This window comes from Tachypleus tridentatus, chromosome 4 (genome assembly GCF_004210375.1).
Source record: "Tachypleus tridentatus isolate NWPU-2018 chromosome 4, ASM421037v1, whole genome shotgun sequence".
NCBI lineage: Eukaryota > Metazoa > Arthropoda > Merostomata > Xiphosura > Limulidae > Tachypleus > Tachypleus tridentatus.
Window position 1 is genome coordinate 26,091,970 of NC_134828.1, and position 12,361 is coordinate 26,104,330.

The 12,361-nt window shown below is 33.9% G+C and overlaps 1 protein-coding gene across 1 annotated transcript in view; it reads left to right on the forward strand.

The window, feature by feature from the left end:
- The window catches only part of LOC143248724 (double-stranded RNA-specific adenosine deaminase-like), a 49,399-nt gene extending 37,476 nt beyond the window's left edge, over positions 1-11,923 (forward strand). Inside the window, exons 9-10 of the mRNA XM_076497385.1 lie at positions 5,427-5,664; positions 10,014-11,923. Of these exons, the coding sequence (XP_076353500.1) occupies positions 5,427-5,664; positions 10,014-10,242 (467 nt within the window). The 3' untranslated portion in view covers positions 10,243-11,923. The remainder of the gene's footprint in view (positions 1-5,426; positions 5,665-10,013) is intronic.
- Positions 11,924-12,361: the final 438 nt, after the last annotated feature.

The window sequence follows — 12,361 nt, forward strand, 5'->3', positions numbered from 1 at the left end:
ATTGTGGTTCATGTTGGAAGGTTTACTTCTTGGCTTTGTGAAAGGACAGTTATGCCTCATCCAACTTGCTGTTGAAACTTCATGATTTTAAGATGCTATCACTAAGTGGAAGCATTTTCCGACTGCCAATAATACCTTTTCTCCTTGCATTTAGTGGTTTTAAAATAGATTTTGTAGTTAGCCTGAGTAAATCTGTATCCTCTGATAGGATAGGATAAGTATATATTCTTCCAACTCTAAACTCCATCATTTTGTTTTCCTTCCACTTCATTTGGTTTGAAGACTTTCAGAATCACCAACTTCACTGCTGACATGCCTGTTAGTTCAATTTTTGGCTTCTACATCCCTCCCTGCTATTGTTGGAGTCTTGAATTTCGTTGCCTCCTCCAGGGGGGTCATCAGCATCTCTGTACATTGGTACCGAGAATAGATTTTATCTATGTCCAATAATTCCATTGCTTGGTTGGATTGCCAGCAGCTTCAGTTATTATTGTATACCTTTGGGGGCTATAGGGCTCAGCTCCAAGAATTTCTAGATATGTGGTCACCTTAACTGTGGATTCAGGAGTACTGCAAAGTTAGGATTTATCATTCATTTTCATATCTTCACCTATATTGTTCACCTAACCTGTGTGGTTTCCACCTCTTACAGGTTCTCAGGATTTGGATTTTAGTTCGAAGGCTATAAGAGATTGATTGGTCTAGGATAGTGAGTGGTTTGTGCTAGTTAGTTCTTCCAAGGTTTTATTCCTATTGGTTTTTGGCCCTATGCAGATAGGATGTTAGGGTCAAATCATTTATATTTATTTTCTATATCCATGCCTAAATCCTCCAAGTTTAATAAGCTACTCATTCATCAATCTGAGTTACACTTTATTACTGGGATTGTAGATGTCCACATTTGCTGCAGTTGGCTCCTATCTGCACACTGCCATATTGATGGATTCTCAACACTATTGGTGTTTTTTGTGCACAAGGATCAGATACTGCTCTTTCAGGTTTATACCTTCAAACTCACACTGGCTTCATATGGGTCCTGCCATACTGTACAGATTCTCTCATCACTTCATTTTCATCACATTGTGCAAATACCATTTAATGGATGACTGCTTTCTGCTGGCTCAATCTCATCAACTGTCAGAACATCACATCCTGATTTTACTTTCAGAAATGGCCAATGCGAGCTTCCTTTTCAGGGCTGAAACATCTGTTTTTGCTTCCAATTCCATATGTCTTTAGTCTGGGTATTTTTTATTTTTCAGCTCATCTCTCAGTCAAACTCTGTTAACTCCCATTTGTCTCAATTCTATAGAATAATGTGTCAGACCCTTATCTCTTCTTCTCCCATGCCTCATGTGGTTCTTTCTCTTCTAGAAATGTAGGCATCACTTAAATCCTTTTTACCTTTTGGATGGGAGCACAAGAGATTCTTTTAATGGTCTTTATGTGATCAAATGATCATAAACATCAGTTCACTGATTTCCACAGTTTCCTTAGTCAAGATCATTCTTCAGTCTTGAGGGGTTGTTAAGTTGGTATTCCTGTACTGCCACCTTATCCACAGTTCTATCTTTTTATGAATGTCTTGCTTCATGGATGGAGGGAATATACCAACAGTCAGGAATTCCAGAGTCCATACTCGGAAAAAGAAACTTCCCTACACAATGTTTTAGTCATGTTGTGGGCTTATTAAAGGGAAACTTATCAGGCTTCACTCTGCTAATTTCATGATTGTGTCTTGCATTTCTCATTGATCCAGGTCTCCTTTTTCAGGACCATTCCTATCTTATCACTGTACTAGCTTGCCATGCTCCACAGGTTATGGCTGTGGTAGCAAGTCAGTTGTCTCAGTCCTCACTGATTATCTGAACAGAATAGATGCTGCATCACCAGATTTTATTGTATTGTCTCTAGTTTTGTCACTAATTGGTGGGCTGGCATCTCAATGGATCACCCAACTACTGGCAATTTGGTTTCCAGTACATCATAATTGGGCTTTGACAGTAGATGCATTCCATAAGAACAGAATAGGATTACAAGTCTAGGCCTTTTCTCCTATTCATATGTTACTCCGGGTACTAAATGTGACTTGTTCCAACCCATTGTTGGGTCCTGTTGATCACACTAGACTTTAACACTTTTATTTTTGCTTCTGCAGTACCACTCCAAATCTTTTTTAGCTATTTTTATGGTGGCAGCTATGATCTGCCTTGGAACACCCAGCTGTCTGGAAGCTTAAGTTCCAGACATGGAGATTATGCAGTATTTTGCACAGCACCAGGATTCAATTTCTAATGTTGACATGTATCTTTCTAGGTATTTGCTTACTTGTACATGAACATTTGTCAACAAAAATGACGTGCATATTGGCAGTAGTTTATTGAGAAGATGATGAACCCATTTAGGGCAGAAGTGCCAACCGTAACTAATTTTTTTTATTTGATTCTGTAATAGGGGTTTTTTCATCTTCCACTGTTGCCATGTTTAAGATGACCTTATTGAGTAACATTTGATTATTGCAACTAGATAATTTTTAAGTCTTCAATACTCTCCAGATTCCCTAAGTAGCTTTGATTATTCTGGTTACCTGATGGGTGTATTAAGATTACAGTACAGGCTCTTTCTTGACACCTGTTTATGCCCTGATTCCTATATGCCATGCATCCCTTTTATTTGAAGGTTTATTTTTCGTGTCTGATGACCTAAGGACTTTACCATCAGAGTGATTTGTTGTGTTTGTGCCCAGACCATTTTTTCCTTCTCTCTACATCCTTAGATCAGTTTTTCTTGTCCAAGACACTGTCAAACAGAAAATGGACTAAAGTGCTTTTCATCTATTCATCTAATTAATTTCCACGTCTAGTCAGGTTTTGATTGTGGTTATGTTTAGTGAAACTCTTGAAGGTTTTATTGCCTGCTGTAATGCCATTATATATGCCAGACAATGACTTTTCTTCTGGACTCTCTTTGAAGGTAAGGATTCTTCTGTGAGTCATGTTTGATCAGATTTGTCATATTTCTGTGTCTTTAGCAACCTGGTCAAATTGCCTGCCTGAGGCCATTATGTGTACTTCCTCCAATACTTTTATCTCACATTATTTGTCTGGCTCTTCACCTGAGGGATTTTGCTCCCCATATAGTTATCTTTACCATTTAAGCTACATTATACAGAGGGGTGAGTCTTTTCATTGCTACCTTTTAGGGTTTCTAAACTCGTTTTTATAGGATCCCACTCTGTGAGGAGTGTTGCCCAGGCAGGTTTGCTTTTGTCAGACCAATTTCACACTAGCACCCACTGATTCATAAACTTTATTCATCATCAGATTGAATAAATTGAGGCCAGTTTGCTTTTAAAAACTTAGGGAACATGGTTGACCTGTTGCACTGTTTTTCAGAACTCCCCGATATACATTGTCCCTCAGATTCTACTAGTGGAGTTAGGGAGTTCTTATCACACCCAGTTTCTAAGTGCACCATCTTAAGCAGGAGCCCACTTGTAATATCAGTTTGGATTCGATGCTTCCCTATGTGGTTGGGGTGTGCATGACACTTCTGTTTGATTATTATAGCTTCAGTACATTGTTCATGGAAGAGGATCAACTATATTTTCATAATTCCAAATGTGAAGTGATTCCATCCTAGGTGCTTGATTAAACATAGTTATTCCATGTTCACCCCATAACCCATAATTCAGAGGCACGTGGAATGTACCTTCCTCTCTCAGTTGAGGAATGAGAATGAATGTTCATAATTCCAGACTGGATGAGTTCAGTTTCCTCTGATTGATTAAGGCATAAATAATCTCATCTCTCTGAGCCTGGTGTGTTCCTTTTGGGCTTTTTCAGGTGGAAGGAAAAGTATGCTTACTTTGGTGTTGGTTAGTTTGTCATTGTGATTTCAGTGGCTTGGAACTTATTGCTCTATAGCTACAGAATAGGATCCATTCATAAGTATATTTAGATACAGCATTGCAGTTCAATTGCCCTAGCTACCAACATCAAATATGGGGACCAAGACCTATTAATTTCAACCCAGAGTAGTTGAACCTCAGATATCTGGTTAGGGCTAGCCTAAAGTAGTGATCACTCATACACAATTCAACCCACAATATAAGAAAAATTAAGTTCAGGGTAAAGAACATACCTTTTCTGGATCTAATGCAATTTCCCAATTGGAGTACCAATTTTCTTTTGACAAACCCATGATCTGTTTAGATGTTTTTTGTATTGATAATGTCCTCATCAGCCCTTTCATCTTCACAGTGTGGGGTTCTAGTTGTGAATGGGAGAAGAGGTTTGTATGTATTGGAAGTGAAACATTTTCCTAAACTGAAAATATATTTTCAGTAATACTTACCCCCTTTCATACTCCTCTTCTCAAGAGCTATGATCAGAGACTGGGATGAAGTCAGTCTCTGAAACATAACATTATCTGAAAGAGGTGCTTGTATATAGTTCCAAGATAGATGAAGCACTGATGTGTATGGAGAGTGTAATGAGACAAATGTTGTCAAGTGCAGTTGAGGAGGATATAAGAGACTGAAGCAAGCAGTAAAAAATCAGACCAATGTTTAGAATGGCAAAAGCAGAAACCTTAGCAGTTAACTTATAGCTATAAGTGTAAGAGGAGGTAAGTATTATTCAAGTTACATTTTCAATTTAGCATTTAGTGTATGACACGGTTTTACAAGTTAAAACAAAGAAGCTGAGAAAAATTAATAAAACCTGTAGTAAAGAAAAAATAGTTGAAAGGTATCACAGCAGTCAATGTAATGAACTGAAGCTAAGTTATCACAAAGTAAAGTTGTAACAAAGGGAACTTAGCTAAATATGCAGAAATGTCTAATGTGTGCTCACAAAGTGATAAGTGTGTGGTTTTTAACAAACTCTGCATTTGTATGTTAGACTTAGATAATTTGAGAAGGCTGCAGCAAGTGTATTTAATGTAATGCTCATTTCTTTTTTTTTAAAGGAAATTATAAGTGAATAAAGTATTATTTGTGTGAAGTACTTTGCAAATAAAAAAAACTAAACTGAAAAATTGAAGCCAGTAATTTTGTGATTAAAACAATATTGTGTCATTGTGCACCATACTCATTGGATTAAAAAGTTTGATTAAGTAAAGTACAGGTAACTATGCAATCTAGACTTTTCTGATGGAGGCATTTCTAACACTATAAAATTTATTGTGTTCGATTGAGAACTTCTCAACCAAAGTTTCAGAGAGACAAAAGCAAGTGTGTTATTTATGTAGATCGCTTTACCTATGGATTTTACATGTTTGATTTCATGTGACATGTATGTTGAATATACATTTTTATTAATGTGTGTAATATAACGGTGTTTGAAGCTTCAATGAACAATGAGTCATCTGTGTTTTGTTTTTGTACGTAACTGACATCTTTATGGTTTTTAACTTTACGCTAGGAGCACTTTATCATCATGGTCATCTTTCACGAGCTGTTTGTTGCCGTCTGGAAGGAAAGACTGAATTTAGAGACTTTTTACCAGCTGGCTACACACTAAACCACCCACAGCTAGGATGTGTATCTACTTATAAAGCTCTTCGTGAAACTGAGAAAACAAAACCTTTTGGAATCAACTGGTGTTATGGAGATAGCAAACCAGAAGTTACTAATGCACTGACAGGAATGTGTAATGAAAAGTAAGCCTAATCTAAAGTACTTTTTCATAATAACATTGTGTGGTATAAGCTAGTTATAAGCAAGGGATTGTATGCAAAAAAATAAATATAGTGCAGAATTGTACTTAGAGTTCAAGGATATGTGTTTGTCTTTACTGATGTGCTTATTGTTATATTAAATGTACATCATTACCAGTTTTTGCTAATGGTGCCAATTTCTGATATTTGTGTTTAACTATTAACTAACGTCAATAATATAGAACAATTGACAAGATGAATTAATTTTCTCTGCTATTATCACTATGTTATCAGTGAATAATTTACTTCCCTTATCCTGTGTGTTACTACAGTTATATCCTGAACCTTACATAATTGTTTTCCTCTTATCCAAGCCCACATTGGCACGTTCAATTACCTTATAACACCGTTTGATGAGACAAATTATTCCCCTTATTTCTGCTTATTGTGGTAATAAAGTGAATTATTTACTTATGTTATTGTAATAAGAGCAATGAAAAATAATTCATCTTCTCAGTTGGATTATAAAGTAATCGAATCAGCCTGTGTGGACTTCTGAGAAGAAAATAGACGTATTTAGTCTTACATGAAACTGTAATATCCTATAGTGTAAAGAATTTTTGTACACACGTTTGACTTGTTTTTAATATATTATTTTAAAACAAGTGGACTGAGTGCTGTTCATTTATTGCTGATATTTATCACCAACAAGTCACATACACTTACTGTACAAGAATCCTCAGCCAAGTCATATTTAAAACCCTGACATTTGGCAAGCCAGCCAGGATTATACAGTGGTAAATGGCAGTAATAGAAGACATGAGCAATAGTGGGAATAAGTATGCCTATTTATGCACAATTGTAGTGAGTGATGGTGAAAATAGTGTTGGGATAACAATCATATTATATAATCATGCCATCATATTTTGATAAATGTACAGGAAGAGGTGAGTATCTTGGGCTAAAGGATAATGAACTATGAGAGTTTGTTAAACTAAAACAACAACGAGAATACTGGCAACAGAAGAGATAGGAGATCAAAGCACAAATTAAGAAAGGAGGAAAGGAGAGAGAGGAATGACTAGAAATAGAGACCATAAGAGAAAAACTGAGATTACAAAGTTCTATCAATAGAAAGATTGAAGACCAAAGAATGACAATGGGGTAAGGGCTAGCCAACCCAAGCTATCCAAATTTGATGAACGGAAAAATGACTTGGATGCTTTTCTGGAGAGATGTGAAAGAATTGCCAAAAGTTGGAACTGGGATAAAAGTGACTAGGCAGTCTGTCTTAACTTACTTCTCTTAGTAAAAGGCCTACAAGTATATTCAGGCAAGACATCAGAAGATGCTATTAGTTTTAACAAATTAAAAATGGTCTTGCTGAAATTATATGAACTTACTGAAGAAGATTTTTGTCAGAAGTTCAGAGAATTAAACCTAACAGTGGAGAAACTATATTTCCATTTGTGGCATTTCCACAATGATACTTTATCAGATGGAGAGATATAGCCAAGTGTGAAAATAGTTTTGAGGGAGTGGCAGACTTACTAATACATGAGCAGTCCATGATCATGTGCTCCACTGACATGTCACTATTTCTAAAGGAGAGGACACCACTCATAGCCAAAATAAGGGTGGATATTCCATATTATGTTGGAGGTCTTGAAGCCATGTATATCAAGGCACCAATATACAATTTGGTGACAGGATATATACCATGTTGTAGAAATTTGAAGTAACTAGATGGAATGAAGGTGAATGAAACATCTGTGATTATCAGTAGAGCTTAAGGGAAGAGTGACGACCAAGGTATTAAAGCCCTTAAAGTACCTGAAAGTAACATCCCATATGTAAATCTATGTGAACTGAATAAAGTGCAGAAGAATGACCCTTCTCTGTAGACACTTCAGGACAGTGCTCAAGAGGAGGTCATGCACAAGACAGAGAGGAACAAGAGTTATAAAACAAGGACCAGATATTGAACCAGAACTATTAAAACAGTTCTGCTGGTGAAGCTAAACACATCAAAGGCAGTAAGAAGTACTTATAACAAGAAGGTCAAGGATCAACATTCTGAAGTCAGACAGAAAGTTTCAGTTCTACTATACACAGCCAACAACAGATTCACCCAGCAGTCGGAAGGACTTTTTGTAGTACAGAAAGCAGTCAACAAAATGCAGTGTAAGGTGAAAATGGATGGGATGACCAAGCTCTTCAATGCCAGTTTGTTGAAGAGATACTTTAAGAGGAAAGAAGACCTTATTGGTACAGTTGTTGAAGTACAGATGGACATGGCAGGTATTGCTGTCATAGAACCAAAATCTGAAGATAGTGCCTTCATTATAGAAGATAAATACCTACTACATCTAGGATCATTGGGTGGAGATGAGACATACAGGGAAGTCAACATAAGTGAAGAACTGGGTAAAAAAAGATAAGATCTACAGTATACAGATAGATCAGGCAAGACAGACCTCAGGCAACACCAAATCAAGATGAAGACAAGGTGATGATCTACTGGAGACACTGCTAGGAGAGACGGGCAAAGGAACTATAAATGTTGGTGTAGATTATATGAGAACACTTAATATATGAGCAGAATATATAAAGTGAAAAAGAAAAGGTAGATATTTCTCTTGAAGAAGGGCTTATTGATGGATATTCAAGGCTGTTTGGTGTGTTATTATTTGATTTATTTTGTGACTTAGTATCTAATGATCATTTAGTTTTCATGACAGCAATGTGGAAGATTAATTGTTTTAAAAGTGTTAGTTCTGACAAATTTTTATCATGTAAGCCATGTATGAGTCATACATTGTGTTTGCAACTACATTGTTCTCTAGGCTTTACTAATATTGTTGATATCACATAACTTGAATCTTCAGTAGTTTTCTTGCTACTATACTATATGTTGTTAAATCATCACATCATGTAGTTTGTAGAAAATTCCAGGCCTCAGTGAACAAGGTATATATGTAGGTGACTGAATTACAGTGAAAAATAAAAGTTCAGTCAGAAAGAAGTTGGAAAACATGAAGTTAGCAGACATATGAGTGATTAGCCATAACAGATGATGTTTTAAAGAGTTTCATAATTTAATACAGATAAGGAGAATAATTTGTCTTGTCAAAAGGTGTTCTAAAGTAATTAAACCTGTGTGTACTTTAACAACAAAAGAGACCATTATTTAAATTTCGATATACAACTGTGGTAACCCACGAAGTAATGTAAGTGAATCTGTTACAGATTGTAGAGAAAAAAACAAAGTAGAGGAAAATAGTTTGTCTTATCAAGTAGATTCTAAAGTAATTTAATCAGCCTGTGTGGACTTTTGACACAAAAAGAGAATTGTTTAGTTTTACATGTAATTACAATATACTGTAGTGTAAAGAAATTTGTACCCAGTTTTGACTTGTTTAAAATTTATTACTTTAAAACGATTTTGTGCTGTATGTTTACTGTTGACATTTATCACCAACAAATCAAGTACTGCAGAAGAATCCCTGCCCAGCTCACGTATGCATAAAAACCTGATAATTCCTTAGTGACTTTTGTGAAAATTGATTAGTTTTTGTAAATTAATTAAACTAACACAATTCCGTTTATTTCCATATTATTTTATTTTTTGTGTTGTCTAATAATAAGTGTTTTTATGATCTCATCCAACAGGTTTTGGACAGTGTTCACTAAAATTACATTAAAACTTGATTACACTGTTTAATAATAACTCTTAGATATAAATTAAATATTGCTAATGGCTCTGTAAAATAACACATGTAAATAAAAATTGCATTACAAAATAACACATGTAAATAAAAATTGCATTACAAAACTGAATAAGTTTTTGGAAAATTGTGTAGTTTATAAAAGTGATTAAATTTGGACGACTGGAGTTTCTTTAAAAGGTAGTCCTCCCTTCCTTTACAGAAAGGGATTATTAGATTTTAAGAACACAAGTGAAAACAAAAGAAAATATGTTATAATATGTCAACCACACATCTACCCCACTCAATGTGGGTAAGGCCTTTTACTCAATATGAAAACTTTGAGATATGAAAGACATAATATTGATTCAGACACCGTTAATCAGTTTTTATGAGAACAGATTTTATTATATGAACCACGCTAAGCGAGTGAACTGTAATTGTTATTAATTTAAGCAATTTAGAAATCAGACTTTTTATGATAGAAATTAAAAACGAAATTCTTTTTTTATAATTTGTAACTGATTATTTATTTTTATTGGGTGGGAGGACAAATAATATTATTACCAATTTTTCAGGTGATTGTTGACATTGTGTTGACTTGAGCAGACTAGTTAATAACTATCATTGTGTCTGCTATTTCAGGGCTGAAAGCTATGAGCTATCAAGATTGTGTAAAGCCAGTTTGTTCAGATGTTTCAAAAAACTGTGTAACTTGAGTAAGAAGGAGGAACTTCTGAAACAGAGCTATCGAACTAGCAAGCTGAATGCATATGATTATCAGCAGGCTAAACAGAGGCTTTATGCAAGGTTTGAAGAATTGGGAAGGGGAACCTGGCTGAAGAAACCCTTAGAAGAAGAAGAGTTCTTCTGAAAAATCTCAAAAGAAGCATTGCTTTGTATTTCATGAGGAAAAGTGAACTTAGAATTAGAAAATAACAACTTCAATCAGAAAAGTAGTTAAGAATTGATGCTTTAAATTTAGTGTACTTTGTATTGACTCAGCTTACAGTGGTTAATAGATAATAACAGAAGACATGATATAGTTAACTGTTTGTATTATTCTAGTTGAAAGTTAATACTGAAAATATATTGTAGGTGATAGTTAAATTAAACTGATTGATTAAGCTTCAACATTTTAAACTAGTTTTATTGAATGATTGTCATGAAAGGAAAATACACGATTTTTTTTGTAATCTTTAAAAAGATATTGATGTTAAAAAAATGAAACCATACATTCATTGTTTTCAATGTGTTTTATATATGGATATCAGTGTATGTATAGTAGATTATTATCTGTCTTAACACTTTCTAGTACTTGAAGAGCACATATTGAAGGATTTGACATAACATAAACCTGTTTAAACAGTTTTAAAATATAAGTCAAATATCAAATATTTATTTTTACAAAGACTGGACTTTTAACGGTTAAGGTTAGAATACAGTTCAAAATCTATAGGTTTTTGAAAAACTAAAAATCTTTACCAAACTTTTTTTTTTATAGTGAATGAACAATAAAACTCTAAACATAGATAGCTAATATGTTTCTCAATGTGGAACAGTTGTTCAGCAGCTTCTGATACAAGTAAAAATAATTTTTCATTAAATTGTTGTGAATTTTGGATTTTGGATCTTCGTCGTTTACTTGTTTTGAACTTTGATAAAATATTTAGTGAATTTGTTTCATTTATGATAGAAATACAGTGATAAAAGTATACGGTTTTTGAATGTTTATTCTGTCTGGAACAGTAAACACATGAGCATGCATATTTTTTCGATCTCTTAAAGGCTTTGTTTCCTGTAAATATTTTACATATCATGTTGATGTCAGTTGTTTTCTATAACTTTAATAAGCTACAACCAAGATTGTCTTAGTTTTTCTAAGAAAAGGTCAAAACATCTGAAAACCAGTTATAGATTCGTTTATGGTGCTTTTTGTTGTTTTTGATATATAAGAATAATTAAGAACTGGATTTCTGTTTAGCACTTTATAATATATTTTGTTTAATACAAGTGAGGTAGCCATTTTCTGTTTAAATGCTTTTTAATTTTTCAGTGAATATTGTTTACCATTTATCTTTGTGTTTGAAACAAGAATTATAAGAAATGAGAATTGTCAAACTGAAATTCTGTTAAACGTATTTTAGTGGAAATGAATGGATGATATTACAACAAATTACAAAGTCATGAAGTACTGTATCATGTAATTTGTTGATGCTGTGGAAGTGTAATAATTTTTAAACCAACATTATGTAGGTCTTGGGTTTTGTTACTTTTATGTTTGACAGGTTATTTATCATGATTAGTTGTTCAGGTGGTGTTTTTTATGCATCAAAGTTGTTACAAAGTTAAGATAATTACTTGCTGTGGTTAAGAGAAACAGCAATTAAAAAAAAACTCTTTTAACATTACATGTAAGAGTACTTTTAGTCACTCAGTTTAAATTAGCCATTTTTTATCATTACATTTTTTGAGTTTCCAATTATTATATTTATGAAACTGTAGTGATTATTGTAATGTATGTTTCAGCTAGTAATAAATATGTTTATAAGTTATGTTTTTAATGCCATACTTTGAATGTTTGCAAAAGGGAGATGTGAGTCTTGATGCTTTAAACAGATAGGCTTAAAACACCTGGAAATCCTGTAGAAGCTATATTGTAAACATGAGATAGTTTAGAAGTATGTAGAGTTGTTTTGAGAAGACAGTATTTTGTTTTCAAGAAAGAAAATTGAATCAGACAGAAAGTTTTATGTGATTTTAAAGATATGTTATTACAAAGTTTGTTTCACAAATCAATGATATAGAATCAAATATGAGATCCATCAGTTTTAATTCTTGTATTTTAGCTGAAATATGAAGCAGACCAGCTCGGACCTGAGCTTTCATAAAAGTCCTCACTGACTTTTGTTCAATTATTCTTTTGGCTAAGTAACAGAATAACTTAAGTAAGTGATATAATGACGGAATGATTGCAGAACTCTAGGAAAACT